Here is a 17624-nt window from a genome sequence, read left to right on the forward strand (position 1 = left end):
GCAACAGCCAAAGAATCAGAAGTCCAAGGTCATCACAGGGTTCCATGAGAGCCCATCTCAATTTAAAAAACAAACAAACACTCTTCTCTTAAGCTGATAGGGTGGGGTATTAATTATGTCACAGAGATGAGAAAAGTAACTAGTATAAGGAATTAGGAGTAGAACTACATTTCTCTAAGCCAATGGCTATTTTATTTTTAATTATGCATCTGTGTGTAGGGATGTACATAGGTGCAGGTCAGAGGCACTGGATACCCTGGAGCTGGAGTTACAGGCAGCTGTGAGCTGCCTACTGGGAATGCTGAGATCGAAAACTCAGGTCCTCTGCAAGAGCAGTACACATTTTTTTAAACAGGGTATCCCTATGTAGTCCTTGCTGTTCTGGAACTCACTATGTAGACCAAGCTAGCCTCAACTCACAGAGATCACCTGCCTTTGCCTCCAAGTGCTAGGATTAAAAGCATGTCCCATCATGCCCAACCTGCAGTATACATTCTTAATTGCTGAGCCATCATTCGAGCCCAAAGTCAAGGATTCTTAATGGAGACAGTTCTACCTCTGCCCTCCCACCATTTGGTAATATCTGGAGAAAATTTTGGTGTCATAATTGAGGACAGGGATAGTGACATCTAGCACCTCACATATGACAAGTAATAACATGCTCCAGTTATGCCGTGCTGGGGATGGAACTCAGGGTTTATGTGCACTGAACAAACACTCTACCAACTAAACTACATCCCAAGCCTTGGAATTTCTTTAAGAAGTGAAGTGATCCAAAATTGATTGCCAGGATAAGTGGCATAGATCTGTGAAATGCTAAAGCACACTGAATGAGACACTTCTAATGTCTCATTAAAATCTGTAGGATGTTAATAACAACAACATAAGGACCGACAAAAAGGCACCAGCCCCAAGCTTCACAACCTGAATTTGATCCGCACAGAAGAACCGACTCCTGCAAGTTGTCCTCTGACCTCCACATACATGCTGTGGCACATGAATCCACACACATGTACTTGAGAGCACACACACACACACACACACACACACACACACACACACACACAAAATAAATAAATAAAATTCTTTAAAAACCACAGAGAGAACTAGACATGGCAGTTACTACCTGTGACTCCAACACTTGAGAGACTAGGGTTAGAGGATTGCTGTGAGTTTGGGGCCAGCCTGGGCTACACAGTGAGTTCTAGGTAAGCCTAGAATATGGTGAGACCACATCTAAAACAAAACAAGGGCCTATGAGATGGCTCAATGGGCTAAAAACGCCTGCCACACAAGCCTAACAACCTGAGTTCATTCCCCAGAACACACAGCAGCAGAAAACAATAACTGCAAACAGTCCATCTCTCTCTCTCTCTCTCTCTCTCTCTCTCTCTCTCTCTCTCTCTCTCTCTCTCTCTCTCACACACACACACACACACACACACACACACACACACAAGTCACTAGTAAGTAAAAGTAAAAACCAACCAAGGAAAGTATAACCACTGTATTATTAGAGAGAGGTGCTTGGCAGCAAGGATGGAGCTGGATATACACAGACAGGCAACTGATGGCCAGGCAAGCCAAAGGCCAATGGCAAGCATAAAAGGCAAGATTTACTAATGAGTGTGGCAAGAAATCGAAGGCACAGAAATAAAGCCTTCCTAGAATGACTGGTTCAATTCTTCATTTGTTTTGTTAAGGATCTAGGGGGAAGACCACAAGAGGGACATCTAAGGTACAGGGAATCTCCATGGAAAAACTGAAAACTACTTCAGATCGTCCAAACTGGAACCCTGGAGTGTGGGAGGAATTGAAATGACATGGGACAGATGAAGGAAGCAGCATGTGATGAAATGAAGCAGCATGTGATGAAATGTGAGCGCCTTCAGGCTTGGCAAACGATCCTGATTTTTTTTTAAACATTTATAGTCAGGCATGGTGGCACCTGTCTTTAATCCCAGCACTTGAAAGACAGAGGCAGGTGGATCTCTAAGTTCAAGGACAGACAGAACTACATAATGAGACCCTGTCTCAACGAAACAAAAATCCAACCATTTCTTCTTTATTTGTGTGCACACATACATGGATGTGGACAAAGGCAAGAAGACAGTGTCAGGTCCCTAGAACTGGACTTATGGGTGGCTAGGAGCTGCCTACCGTGGGTACTGGGAACCAAACGGGTCCTCTGGAAGAGTTGCAAGCACACTCGGCCACTGGGCCATCTCTCGAGCCCCATGACTGAGTATCTTGGGGGAAAAGGAACTGGCAAGTGAGGACCAGCAGTACAGTGGTTGTCACATTTGTTTTAGAAGGATAGATGACCACCAACATGGAAAATAGGCAGACTGGGGACAAGACTAGAGAAGGGACAGCTCATTTATTTATATTAGCTGTTATAAATTGTTGTCACAGTCAATTTAATCCTTTCCTAAACATTAAGCTTGAAAGCTGCTGCAAAGACAAGTCAGGCAGAGCTGTGTTTCTTCAAGACACAGCTGGCAAGATAGACTAGTGAGAACAAAGTAGTCTGAAGCAGAAATAATAGGAAATAATAAATTCATATGTGATTTTTAAAGTTCTGGCACTGTTAGGAGAAAACAGTAATTACCCCTTAGGGATCTAGGGAAGAACTGAAACCAAATGACAATGACTGGACCCAGAAAGATCAACAAGCCACTTACCAATGGAACCGGAGTGTTTGGCTCAAATTCTGTAGAATTAGCATCTAAAGACAAAGACATTTCGTGATTTACCAACATTGCTGACACATGTTCTTGATTGAAATAAAAGGTTCTTGGTAAATCTGGGACTTACCTTTCAAGCCCAGGCAGTTTCTTGCAAATTCAATCACAGCCAGTTGCATCCCAAGGCAAATTCCTATTAGGAGAAGCACATGAGCACGTTTTGTATCTAGAGACATTTTGTGTTCAATTGTTTGCCCAAGTCTCTTAGAATGCGGACCTCAAGAGAGGAAGACTTCCTATTTTGTTCCCTGTGATCCCCTTAGCACCCAGAATAGTTCCTGGGAGAGCAGTGAATGATAGAGGTTAAAACTAAAGGAGCCACCTAAGGTCCAGAGGTGAGCAAGAAGCAACTGGAAGGCAGATGAGCAAGTGACAAGCTCCCAGAAGACAAATATGCCATGAGCCACAGCAGCTCCTGAACCCAGGCACCAATGTGGGCTGCAGAGCTGTCTCAAAGACCTTGAGTCTGTCAGAGCATGGCTAACAACACCCCAACTCAAGAGGACGTCTCCTTGGGCTGAGATTTCACATTCCTGCTTCTCAAAATTTCACAACCAAGATACGGCCTTGTCTACAGGGCATCCTGAGGTTGGTCAGTCTGAGGATGGCCTCCTAAGGAGCTGGGGCTGCTAATCTCGGGGAGAAAAGGAGCAGCAGGAGCTGACACCAGTGCTATGGGCAGGTGCATGGCAGAAAGCAGGGAAGGAGACACAAAACGAAACTGATCAGGTGCTCAAAAAACACAGAAGTGGGTTGGAGAGGTGGCTCGGAAGTTAGGAGCATTTGGTCCTCTTGCAGAGGCCCCAGGTTCTCAACACCATATGGCAGCTCAAAAATGTCTGTAACTCCAGTTCCAGAAGATCCAAAGCCCTCTTCTGGTCTCCAAGGACACTGCATGCATGTGGTACACAGACACATATACAAGCAAAATACCAAGGCACCTAAAATAATAATAAATCTTTTTAAAAAAAAGATAAGTTGTAGATAAAGCCTGGGTCACTGCAGGCCTGTTGCTATACAGATGCTTTCGAATCTATCTCCACACTCACTGCAGCCCACCAACTCCCTCCTATAAACAGACAGCAAGGAGCATTCCAGATGCTGCTACAGACATATACATGTGATCCAGGAGATGCAAGGGGAGAAGCCATCAATGCAACAGCATGCCAGGATTAAAAGGATAAGCAGGAAATAGCTGAGTACTCAAGGAACGTCAGAAAGTTCCATATGGCTAGGGTATTAAGAGACATGATGTTGTGAAGCAGAGATGCATATCTGTAATCCTAGCACATGGGAGGTATAGGCAAGAGGATTAGGAGTTCAAAGCCAGCCTCAGCTACACAACAAGTTCAAGGCTCACTTGAGGATAGGGATATGAGAGAAAATATATTCAACATATACTATATACATGTACAAAAGCTTGAAAAATAGATTAAAACAGTAGAAATGTGAAAAGAATTTCACTGGCCATTTTATATAGTTTTTTATATATTGACAGACCAGATATAACATGTACTGTATAAAACAGAGCACTTGAGGTTGGAGAAATGGCTCAGCAGCACAGAAAAACCCTGTCTCAAAAAGCCAAAAAAGAGAGAACACTTGTTATTCTTGCAGAAGAGCCAGTTTCGGTTTCCAGCACCCATACCTTCTTCGGACCTCAAAGACCACCAGGCACCCATGTGGTGCACAGACATACTTACAGGTAAATCAAAACAGGGTACTTATTGGTCATTTTGTCTTTATTAAAATTATATGCCTTTAACTGCACAAAATAAAAACAGGAATAAAGGGCACACATGGGGGGGGGGACATGAGAACAACTTGCAAACATCTGCACAATGAAAAATCACATCAGGAGCTTTAACCAAGTTTAGGTGGAAACTGAGTTTAGAGAGAGATTTAAAAAAACCAAACCATGAAGGGCAGAGCTGTAGCTCAGTTGATTGAGTGCCTGCCTACCATGCTCCAAACTCCAGGTTCCATTCCCCCACTGTAGCATAAGCTGGTGCTTATCTATAATCCCAGCACTAGGGAAGTGAAGACCGGAGGATCAAGAGTTCAAGGTCACCTTGGCTACATAGCAACTTTAAGGCCAGCCTGAGCGACATAAAACACCCTGTATGAAAACATCCTGTTATAGTTTGAATGAGAACGGCCTCCATAGGCTCATAAGTTTGAATATTTGGTCTCCAGTTGGAGGCTGTTTGGGGAGTGACTAGGAAGTGTGGCCTTGTTGGAAGAAAAGTTACTTTGGGCAGGCTCTGAGGTTCAAGACTTGCCATTTGGAGTTAGCTCTCTCTGCTTCCTGCTTACAGATCAAAATTACAAGCTCTCAGCTGCTGCTCCAGTGGCATGCCTGCCTACCTGCTACCATGCTCCCCACCAGGATGGTCATGGACTCCTCTCCCTCTGGAACTTTAAGCCCCAAATAAACTCCTCCTTCTTTCTACTATAAATTGCTTGGTCATGGTGTTTTATCACAGCAATGGAAAAGTAACTAAGACACATGCCTTTTTTTCATTTGTGTGCACACATGACATATATGCACATGTGGGGTGATAGTGCATACATACCCAAGTGCAGAGGCCATAGGAGGAAGTCAGGTGCCCTGCATTATCAATCTCTATCTTATTCCCTTGATACAGGGTTTCTCAATGAACCTGGAGCTTGCCAATTCATCTAGGCTAGCTGGCCAGCAAGTCCCAGCAACCCTCCTGTCTTCCTATCCCCCAACACAGAGTGTTAAGGTTATATGCATGTACAGTCACACCTAGCTTTTAATGTGGGTGTTGGGGATCAAATCAGGATGTTTGTTGCCCACTGTGCCATTTCCTCCACCTGAACACCCCTTCTTAAAAAGCAAAAAGTAACAATGGCCCAAACGAGCTTAGGTCAGGATAAAACAAAGCAAGTATCCTGGTTTTTCTTTGGAAAAGGAGTCTCAAGAGTCTGGAGTACCCAGGGAAAGAGCAGGTAGTAGAAAAAACTAACATCTAACATTCTGCTGACCTTCCCTTCAATTTATAAACCCACCAGAATCCCTGCAACACAGTGGGAGACTGGGCCTCCATGCCCTCGTACCTGAATCTCCAGCAGCAGAACTGCCTTTAGCACATCCAGTTCCCATGTCATCTGGCCTTACTGTTAAAAAACTAGGCTTTGCAATTTAAACAAGAGCATTCAAAAGACCTGCCTCTGAAGGGATAGTGATATATGCATGTAGTCCCAGTATTTGAGATGCTGAGACAGGAGGATAACTTGAACCAAGAAGTTCAAAGTCAGCCTAGACAAGACAGCAAGACTTTATTTCTTTTAAGAAAGAAAAAAAAAGACCTGGTTTAAGCAAATTTTAACAGAGCTGCTCCTGTGGCACTGGTTGATCTTTTTGTATTATCTTCTCTAAAATGAATATAAGTTTCAACTTAGAACTGTGGGTGCAGCACGGCAGTAGAGTGCTTATTTGGCATACACAAGGGTTTCATCCCCAGTACCACAATACACACGCAAAGTTTCCACTTAAGCACTTCTTTTTCTTTGCCTTTTGTTGTTGCTTGTTTGTTTGTTTGTTTGTTTTTTCAAGATAGGGTTTCTCTGTGTAGCTCTGGCTGTCCTAAAACTCACTTTGTAGACCAGGCTGGCCTCAATCAAACTCAGAGATCCACCTGCCTCTGCCTCCTGAATACTGGGATTAAAGGCGTGCCCCACCACACTTGGCTTAAGCAATTCTTTTTCAAACAGAAAGGTTAGTACAGAGTTCTGCAGAATGGCTTTTTGCTGGAAGTGCTAAGAGGAGTGGTAAGAAGAATACAGAGACAGACTTCTTCCAGCTTCTTGCTACTCAGAGGCAAAAGTTTGCTATAAACTGTAAGTAATAATTCTAGGCTTTACAAATCATTTGATCTCCTCCAACTGTACAGCCATGAGCAATATGCAAAACAAACTGGGTGGCTGGCTATGTTACAATAAAACTTTATTTACAAAAGCAAGCTAGGAGCCACATTCAGTGTGATAAGCCCTGTAGCAAACAATTTGGTACCTGACTTTCAAAACTAAGTTCACACCTTCCCAAGAACAAACCTTACTATATGTTACCCCAACTAAGGTATGACACCTACCTTATGTCAAAAACCTGAATAAGGGATGGCAATATATCTCAATGGCAGAGTTGCCTTGCATGTACCCTTAAGGCCCTAGGTTCAATTCCCAGCACTGAAAAAAAAAAACTGAAAACTCATAGGATCGATAAACAAAAATTTTACCCAGAAATGGAATCTTCTTTGTCCTTGCCCAAGAAATCGCCTGGAGTTTTCCCAGTGTTCCTCGGATTCCAAAGCCTCCAGGCACAAGAATACCACTGAAATTAACACAAGACGAAAGTAAAGTTGACCATCCACCATTTTAAAAATACTTCTCATTAATTAATACTCCGTGTGTGTGTGTGTGTGTGTGTGTCCATGTATGCCTGTGTATACGAGCAAATACATGACACAGTGAGTATGTGAAGGTCAGAGGACATTTTGTAACAGTTGGTTCTCTCCTTCCGCTATGTGGGTGCCAAGATTCCAACTCAAGTTATCAGGCTTTGCAGCAGGAACTTTTACCTACTAAGCCATCTCACCAACCCATATTACTTTTCTTTTTAAAACTCGTGTCTTCGTCGGTTATGTACAATGTTCTCAAACTCAGTGCTTGGCACAACCACCAGTGAATGTCTCAGGTCTGTTTTCAGAATAGATTACATAATTAAACATCTTTGAATCTCAACCTTATAGGGGTTTATGACAGACAGTTTCTCATAACTTACTTTAATATATAGTTTCTGATAGGTCTTGGTGGCTTCTGAGTATAGTAACTGAGAAATTCCACTCAATAAAAAATACAGACAGCCAATCATGGTAGTACATGCCCATTAACCCAACACTCAGAAGGTAGAAGCAGGAGGACTGCTACAAGTTCCAGGCTAGTTGACTATGGCTAAACAGCAAGAGTCTGCACCAGTAAATGAAAACCAAAAACAAAGACTACACTGAGAACTGTGTGTGATAATACATACTTGCAATCCCAGCACTCCAGACGCTGAGGCAGGAGGATTCAGAGTTCTAGGCCAGCCTGGACTATATAAATGAGATCTGTCTCAAAAGACAAAAACAAGTATGTAAAAGAATATAAAATAGGGGCTGGAGAGATGGCTCAGAGGTTAAGAGCACCGACTATTCTTCCAGAGGTCCTGAGTTCAATTCCCAGCACCCACATGGTGGCTCACAACCATCTGTAATGAGATCTGGTGCCCTCTTCTGTGTATACACTAAATAAAAAAAAGAATATAAAATAAAAGAATTTACCAGGCAATGGTGACACATGCCTTTAATCCCAGCACTTGGGAGACAGAGGCAGAGGCAGGCAGATCTCTGTGAGTTTGAGGCCAGCCTGGTCTATAGAGTGAGTTCCAGGACAGCCAGAGCTACACACAGAAATCCTGTCTTGAAAAACAAAACAAGACAAACAAAAAGAAAAAAAAGGAGTTCTACTGAGGGCTGGTAGACAGGGAGAAGGAGAGAGAAACATAAAATGAATAAAAATTAAAATGGGTTAAAGTCCTTTTGTTGTTGTTGTTAAATTTCCAAGACAGGGACTCATGAAGTGCAGAGCAGCCCCAAACTCACTCTACAGACAAGACCAGACTTGAACTCTGGGCCCTACATGTTGGGATTACAGGTATGTACCATCACACCCAGCTGGGTTCTAACTACTATATCAACACTTTGAGCTCTCTTACATCATCAGAAAGAGTTAAAGCAGCCTATGATGTCAATGGCCAATTAAGTAACAGTGAGTGAAAATGTCATGGCTAGAGAAAACACTCAAACTAAAAAACAAAAGTTCAGTCTATGTGGGTTTGAGGCCAACATGTTCTACATAGCAATTTCTGGGATAGTCAGGGCTACACAGAGAAAGCCTGTCTCAAAAAACCAAAAAAACAAACAAACAAAGAAAAAAACAGTTCAAGGGAAAAACCAGGCAAGTCATGGTAACCTCAAGATCCAATGCTGCCCCAGGGTTCTCTCAATCACTTACAGAAAGAAAGGAGAAGGGAGGGGAGAACCAGCACATGTGGAAGTGCTTGGGACCCAGCTCAGTTGTTAGTGCTTGTCTAACACGCAGCCCTGGGATTCCATCCCCAGTGCCCCATAAACCAGGCATGATAGTGCATGTCTGTAAACCCTGAACCTAGGAGGTGGAGACAGGAGGATCAGGAGTTCAAGGTCATCCCAAGATGCACAGTTTCCAGGCTGGTCTGGGCTAAACAGACCCTAATTCAGCAATAAATTAATTAATTAAAATAAAAATAAATTAGTAAACACATAGAAAAAATCAGAGAAAGGTCCAGCTTGTACTTCATTTTATATATGTAGTAGTCATCACTGCATCTTTCGGTAAAATCAGCACTCTTTCCCTGCAATGCAGTCTCCCCACCCTCTCCAAAGAAAACCACTCCTACTGCCCATGTCACCTGAGCTCGTATGGTACACCTGAATGCAATGTGGCATGAATGCTGCACAACCACCTACAAAGACCACCAGGACTTACCTACTCCAAATGCATAAAAATGAGCAACTGTTACAAGTGGAATAATTACAGAGAAAGCACAATGACAATGTCCTCCTCATGTGAACAGTCCCTGGTACTCACTCAGCTAAACACAACTTCTGCCAAGCTTCATGGAATTTCACAGGGTCCTCGGCTTTGGTGATTGGCTCCAGATCAATGGAGTCTATGTACTAAAAAAAAAAAAAAACATCAAAAATCCAACAGAGTAAAGGATCATTTAAGAAAAATAAATACTCAAAAATACTACAGCTATATGCTGATATATTGTGTCCCCCAATATATTGTGTACCCTAATAAAGCTTATCTGGAGATCAGAGGAAAAAGCCAGCCAATATATTAAACATAGAGGTCAGGCAGTGGTAGCACATGCCTTTAATCCTAGCATTTGGGAGGCAGAGATCCATCTGGATCTCTGTGAGTTCAGGGCCACACTAGGAACAGAGCCAGGTGTGGTGGCACATGCCTTTAATCCCAGCACTAACCATAGAGGTCTGGAGGTCTGTAGAGACAGACAGGAAGTGATGTAGCTAGGCAGAGAGAGGAAGTAAGAAGGCAGGGACAGAAAGGCATATAGGCGTGGGTATACAGCAAGTAGGCCTCTCTTTGGCTAAGGATTTCTAGCGATAAAAACATGAGACTGTGGCTTCTTTCTGCTTCCCTGATCTCTCAGTTTTTACCCCAATATCTAGCTCTGGGTTTTTTACTAATAAGACCTTCTAAGATTTATCTTACACAGCTATCTAACAGTTATTCGATATCTGAGGGCTAGTCTAGCTTAGAAGGAGCTCAATGAGGCGTCATTCTTTTTTTTTTTTTAAAGTTTTATTTATTTATTATGTATACAGCATGTATGACTACAGGCCAGAAGAGGGCGCCAGATCTCATTGCAGATGGTTGTGAGCCACCATGTGGTTGCTGGGAATTGAACTCAGGACCTCTGAAAGAGCAGTCAGTACTCTTAACCTCTGAGCCATCTCTCCAGCCCAAGGCCTCATTCTTCCCAGAGGATCTTATAAGGTACAGAGTGAATTCAAGGCCAGCATGGTCAAATTAGCAAAGCTCTGTCTCAAACTATAAAATTAAAAGAGGGCTAGGAATATAGCTTAGTGATACAACATTTGCCTAGTGTGCTCAAAATCCTAGGTTCAATCCTAGTACCACAAAGTGTAAGGGGAGAAGGAGAGGGAATTGGACAGAGAGATAGAAGAGGGAGAGGAAGAAGGAAAGGAAATGACCTGGGCACTGACTCTCTACTGAGCTTCCTAGTAAGGAGCACTTTACATATGTTATCACGGGTCATCACTGGGGGACTTCCAGCTGAATCTATGCAACTTCATGTTGGCAAGGCCTCTGGTAAGCTTGCACTTGCCTTTTCCCCAGACTCCACCCCATAAGACTCTTCCATTTGCCAATTTTCCTTTGTATTCTCTGGCTATCATAAATCTTAGACATGGCTAGAACTGTATGTTGAATCCTGTCAGTCCTCCTTTTCAACTTTCCATACAGTGCTTGGACTTAAAAGCCCTTCATCACAATCTGCTTCTTTGGGAATTTATAAATTGTGGGTTTTTTGTTTGTTTGTTTGTTTGTTTGTTTGTTTTGCAGTGCTGGGGAAGGAACCTAGGACCTTGATCATGCTAAGTAAGCACTCCAGCACTGAGCTATATCCCCAATAGCGATGGTTTGAGGGAGAACAGTCCCCCATAGGCTCACATGTTTGAAAGCTTGGTCCCTAGTTAATGGAACTGTTTGAGAAGGATTAGGAGGTGTGGTCTTATTGGAGAAGGTGTGTCACTGGGGATGGGCTTTGAGGTTTCAGAAGCCCATGCCAGAACCAGTGTTCCTCTCTCTGCCTGCAACTGGTGGATAAGATGTGAGCTCGCAGCTTCTTCTCCAGCACCAAGCCTGCCTGCCTACTATCATGCTCCTTCCATGATGATAACGGACTAACCTTCTGAAACTGTAAGCAAGCCTCAAATTAAAAAAAGAGTTGCCATGGCCATATGTTTCTTCACAGCAACACAATAGTAAATTGTTGTTTGTTTGTTTGTTTGTTTTGCAGTGCTGGGAATGGAACCCAGGGCCTTGATCATGCTAAGTAAACACTCGAGCACTGAGCCACAACCCAGCCCAATCTGCCTCTTTAGAATACAAAATACTGGAGTGACAGAACTATGTAGAAGAGGTCTGGAGAGACAGTTCAGCAGTTAAGAGCACCCACTGCTGGGTTCCCAGCACTCATATCAAGCGGCTCACAACCACCTCTATCTCCAGCTCCAGGGAGATCCAACGTCTCTGGCCTCCCTCATGCACTTGCACTCACATGTACACACTCACACATAGAAATAGCTACACATACAAATAACTAAAAATAAAATAAATAACTAGAAGAGCAGGCTGGGACTCACCATCAGATTCAACTTGTGGTTGATGGCCAAAGCTGAGTGTTCCAGTGCTTTGAACACAGAGGCATAGCAGTCCCTGAGCTTGGTGTATTTACCAACCAGGGCGATGGAGCATATTTTCTGCAGTCTTTCATACCTGAGAGGGGAAACAAGCTCAAAGTCCATATGTACACTATGAAACATCACAAGCAACAATGCAGCCACTGCTCTTATTCCAAGGTACTTTTCAGAGCTTTAGAGACAGACAAGACACTCAGTGTACTTGACACGCATCTCTCCTCCAACATGCCAAAATCTGCTCATCAGATTTCAAAAACATAAGAAGAGCTGGGGAGATGGCTGAGTGGGTAAAGCACTTGACATGTAAGGATGAAGACCTGAACTCTTATCTCCAGAAACCTTGTAAAAAGATAGGCATGTCTATACACATCTGTAATCCCAGCATTCCTATGAGATAGGAGGTGGAGACAAGAGAGTCCCCAGAAATTGTCCTCTGTCCCCACATGCATATGGTAGCACAAATGCACGTGTGCATGCATGCATGCATACACACACACACACACACACACACACACACACACACACAAAGATTAAAAAACAAAACAGTTTCTTTAGAAACCCCCAAGAATCCTCAATGATGGCTTACATAAGCAGATATAGATAATAAATCTCAGAGTTTATCAAAGAAAAACTTAAAGCATCAAAACAAAAAAATTAAAAAGCTATCTCATAAACACTGTGCTGTTCATAAATTAGTTTATAAGGTAACACTATATAAGAAAATGCAATGTACTTGTCAACAGGAAACATTCAAGTATGTTTGTAAGGTGACATCATATAAGAAAATGCATTCAAAGTTGTCTAAATTAAAATTATCACATTCCCAACTGGCACACTAAAGTCTGATTATTTGGAACATGTCTGAAGAATAGCACTAAGAGAACTATTTAAAATATTACAAGACATTTAGATCATTTTGATGAGAAAATTCCATTCTACAAAAGACACTCAATCACATTTCACAATTATAGACACAATTTTCAGTGTTGCTTTTGTCAGGAAATCTGTTCAGAGAATATGAAAAATATGGTGATCAGATGTTAGGTATGTAGATGATATTGTAGTGCTCTGAAGCAAGTTCTTGTCCCAAACATGGAGGCAAAATGTTACCATAAGGAGGTATCCCCCTTTCATATCTTCATCTGCAGTGTGGGCAAAAAAACAGTATCAAAAACACTCTGGGAGGTGGGGATATGACTTAGTGGATGTAACACTTGAAATCTTGAGAACTCATGTAAATGCAGGATGGGTATAGTGGCCCAGCTGTAATCCCAGGGCAAGGAGGGTAGAGATGGGTTCCCCAGGACAAGCTGGCTAGCCAGGCTAGCTGAAGCAGCAAGCCCCAGAATCAGCAAGAGACCTGTCTCAATATTTAAAGTGGAGATAGTGAGGAAAATATGAGATGTCAACCTTGGACCGCCACACACATGTACATAAATATGTGTGTGACCCTAACATACACACATGCAAAACTGCACAGACAGATGCAAAAACAAAAACAGGCTGAGTGCCAGGATGTGTCACAGTTGGCAGAGTGCTTGCCTAGCATGCTGGAAGCCCTTGGTTTGATGATCCTCAACACCATGTAGAAATGGGCATGGTGGTAACACAGCTGTCATCAATCCTAGCCCTCAGGAAGTAAAGACAGGATGATCAGAAGTTCAAGATCATCCTCAGCTACACAGTGAGTTCAAGGACAGCCTGGGATACATGAGATTGCACCTCAAAAATAAAAAGTAAACCAGACAAGGTAGCACACAGGAGGCAAAGGCAGGCAGAGATCACTCTGAGTCTGAGGTCTCCCTGATCTACATATTGAATTCCAAACTAGTCAGAGCTACACAGTGAGCCACTGCCTCAAACACATAAAGATAAAATAAATTAAAAACACAAAAACAAACTAGGCGGGGTGGAAGAAAATAAAACTAAGAGACTAAATGTAACAAGAAAGGTTAAGACTTCCCAGGAAGATTCATAATAAAAAACCTGAGGGAAGGGTATCAAGCCTTTAGCTCTGCTTATTTTTATCTTGCTCAGTAGAATTCACAGCGGTGTGTGGCCAGAAGTGGTAAAGCAATTGCCTAGCATGCATGAGGCCCTGGGTTCAAACTCCAGTATCACAAAATGATGATGATGATGATGATTATAATGGTGATGATGAATTCCTGATAACCGAAAGCAAGTTAATATCAAGCCAAATATTAGAGATGCCACAAGAAGCAGATATTTTGTCCCAAGACGTGGTCCACCTACTTAGTAATTGCAGCTGCCAGTGTGCAAAGAGTTACCTGGGCCTCACTTTCTCCTCACAAAGAGGAAGGACATGGCTCTGACCCAAAAGAAGGCACAGTAAAGGCAATTATAGGCTCCCCTTTCTACTCATGTCCAGACTTCCTTGACAAAAGTCACATGGTGATAGATAGACAGATGAGTGCATGAGCCAAACACCCCAGGGTGGGGGCTGCTGTGCTGGCTGGCTGATGTCCTAAGCCCATCCTTATATTGACTTTCCCCGTAAACTTTCACTTCCCAGATCAGCCAAAGGTTCACCTCACATGATTAACACAGCTATCACAGATGTGTAAGGCAGGCTTCTGATACTACTGTGAGTTGTTGAGGAATGGGGAGGAGAGTCTACTTTACAGGCCCACACAACACAGGCAGGTCCCAAAGTGGGAAGGGGTACCTCATTTCAGCCTGGGGTCCCCGGAAAGGAACAGAGCCACTTTAACCAGGACCCCTGGCCTCTGAGTGGCAGTGAGCTTGCATCATCAGAGCAGCTGCTCTGCCCTCTCACTGACTCCTTACATGGCTCTACAGACTACAGTGAAAGGGTGGCCATTATACAGTGCAGTTACCAATAAACCAACATAACTGTCCAAATGATACAGATATCGTGATCGCTGTTTACTTTGAAGACTGTGGTGGGCTGAACGGGTCCCCACCAGGCTAGAGATGTAGCTCACACATTAAGGCTTGTATGTTTGAAGCCCTGGGTTCAATCCTCAAAGGGAGGGAAAAATTATCTGGGTATGGAGGCTCACGCCTTTAAATCCCCAAGAACCTTATGAAGTGGATGTAGCGGCACACACTTTTAATCGCAGAACCCAGAAGACAGTGGCAGGCAGACCTCTGAGTTTGAGGCCACCCTGGTCTGTAGAACAAGTTCCAGGACAGTCAGGGCCACAAAGAAGAACACTATCTTGGGGGGGGGGGGAAACAAACAACAACAAAAAAACTTATAAAAATGACCTTGGCTTTGCTGATACAATTAACGATCTGAAGAAAGGAAAGAATATCTTTTAAAAGTTGTCTTTTAACTGGTATTCAAGTGTGCATATGCACAAAATAAATGAATGTAATTTTAAAAAAAGAATTTTTAAGATACATAACTAATGGATGGGAGCTGGGAATGGTGGTGGATACCTATATAACCCCAGCACTCTGGAGGCAGAAGCAGGAGTTCAAGGCCAGTATGGCTTGCATGAGACTATCCCCAAACCAGACCAAACAAACAAGTCACTGCCAGATGTAATGGTAATAGCAAAGCCAAACTTCCCATTTAAAGGATCTTCTTTAGGAAATGTTAGCCAAATCAAACAAAAACTCTAACACTTACAACTATAAATCAGGCTAGGGATGTGGCTCAGCAACACAGCACTTGCCTAACATGCATAAAGCCCTGAGTTCTGGCCCCAGGACTGGATAAAGAAAAAGGTAGAGTAAATATTCATTAAATAAAAAGTAAATTAATATATAAATCAAACTTCCAGGGGCTGGAGAGATGGCTCAGAGGTTAAGAGCATGGCAGCTCTTCCAGAGGTCCTAAGTTCAATTCCCAGCAACCACGTGGTGGCTCACAACCATCTGTAATGAGATCTGGTGCCCTCTTCTGGTGTGCAGGAATATGTGTAGACAGAACACATACATAATAAATAAATAAATCTAAAAAAATAAATAAATCAAACTTCCAGAATTAAAAATATTCCTTTGAGCTGGGCAGTGGTGGCGCATGCCTTTAATCCCAGCACTTAGGAGGCAGAGACAGGCAAATCTCTGTGAGTTTGAGGCCAGCCAGGTCTATATATATTCCTTTGAAAATCCAAATCTCTCTCTCTCTCTTTATCTATCTATCTATCTTTTTTTTTGGTTTTTTGAGACAGGGTTTCTCCGTGTAGTTTTGGTGCCTGTCCTGGATCTTGCTCTGTAGACCAGGCTGGCCACAAAATCACAGAGATCCACTTGGCTCTGCCTCCCGAGTGCTGGGATTAAAGGCATGTGCCACCACCGCCTGGCTGAGAATCCAAATCTCTTTAACTCACTTGGGTTTAAGTTCAGCAAAGTCAACAACTCCAAAAATCTTCAAAGAACACAGAGAAATACTCTAACAACAGATTTAGATACATCCACACCAGAACATACACATACAAAATTGTAAACAGGACATACTGGCCCTTTCAAGTAGGTTTTACTTCCACCTACAGGCCCAACAATTATTAAAAATTACGTAAAGAGGGCTGGAGAGATGTCTCAGAGGTTAAGAGCACTGACTGCTCCTCCAGAGGTCCTGAGTTCAATTCCCAGCAACCACATGATAGCTCACAACCATCTGTAATGAGTTCTGGTGCCCTCTTCTGGCCTGCAGTCATACATGCTGCATACATAATAAATATATAAATCTTAAAAAAAAGAATTAAAAAAAATTACGTAAAGAGGCCAGGGTGATAGCTCAGTCAGTAGAGAACTTGCCACAAAAGCAAGAGAAACTCAGTTCAAAGCCACATAAAGCCAGATGCTGTAGTATGTTCATCTGTAATCCCGCAGTCTCAATTTCCCATGCATTTATAAAGACTGAGAAAGTTGGGAAAGAATTGGGAGAAGTTTTTAGAAGTCCTATCTATGTCAAAAAAATTACATAAAGAATTCCTTTCACATACCTGTCAGCCATGGCTTTCCACTTGAAAAGCAAATTACTTGAATCACTGATGGGCAGGTCCAATCTCTCTTTAAAATATTTAACCACGCCTTGCTCCTCCAAAAGAAGAGGCACTCGGTAGATGGAAGAAACATCATGGATACAGATGACCTGATCAATGATAATAAAACATCTTTCTTAATACACCATTGGAATAAGACAAAACTCAAGAAATGGTTTATACTAAAATAAGAAAGCTACGTGTTGGGGCACAGGACTAATTCCAGCTTCCCAGGAAGCTGAGGCAAGAGGACCATAAGAAATTCAAGGCCAGCCTCAGCTATACAGCAAAATACAACTTCAGAAAGAAGGGAAGGAGAGCGAGAGGGAGGGAGGGAGCAGTAATGAAAGAAAGAAAATAAGAAAGGGGATGGGGATTTAGCTCAGTGGTAGAGCGAATGCCTAGCAAGCACAAGGCCCTGGATTTATTCCTCAGCTCCTAAGGGGGAAAAAGACAAAAAAAATAAAGGAATGAATATGTGCTGGAGAGATGGCTAAACACCTAAAAGTATTTGTTGCTCTTTCAGAGGGCCTGGGTTTGACTCTCAGTACCGACAAAGTAGCTCACAACCATCACTGTGGTGGTTTGAATAAGAATAGCCCTCATGGGCTCATATATTTGAAAACTTAGTTACCAGGGAGTAGAACTGTTTGAAAGGATTAGAAGGATTAGGAGGAGTAGCCTTGTTGGAGTAGATGTGGCCTTGTTGGAGGAGGTGTGGCCTTGTTGGAGGAGGTGTGGCCTTGTTGGAGGAGGTGTGGCCTTGTTGAAGTCACTGAAGGTGGGCTTTGAGATTTTTAAATCCCATGCCAGGCCCAGTCTGT

At 42.8% G+C, this 17624-nt stretch overlaps 1 protein-coding gene across 4 annotated transcripts in view; it reads right to left on the minus strand.

The window, feature by feature from the left end:
- Positions 1–17624, minus strand: part of Ctps2 (CTP synthase 2) — a 131025-nt gene that overhangs the window by 81175 nt on the left and 32226 nt on the right. For all 4 annotated transcript variants that reach the window (XM_059250553.1, XM_059250554.1, XM_059250555.1 and 1 more), the window contains exons 8-13: positions 16762–16910; positions 11768–11900; positions 9441–9529; positions 7010–7104; positions 2818–2880; positions 2685–2728 (exon numbers count right to left, since the gene is read on the minus strand). In XM_059250553.1, coding sequence (XP_059106536.1) covers positions 2685–2728; positions 2818–2880; positions 7010–7104; positions 9441–9529; positions 11768–11900; positions 16762–16910 — 573 coding nt within the window. The remainder of the gene's footprint in view (positions 1–2684; positions 2729–2817; positions 2881–7009; positions 7105–9440; positions 9530–11767; positions 11901–16761; positions 16911–17624) is intronic.

The sequence above is a fragment of the Peromyscus eremicus genome, chromosome X (assembly GCF_949786415.1).
Source record: "Peromyscus eremicus chromosome X, PerEre_H2_v1, whole genome shotgun sequence".
Lineage (NCBI taxonomy): Eukaryota > Metazoa > Chordata > Mammalia > Rodentia > Cricetidae > Peromyscus > Peromyscus eremicus.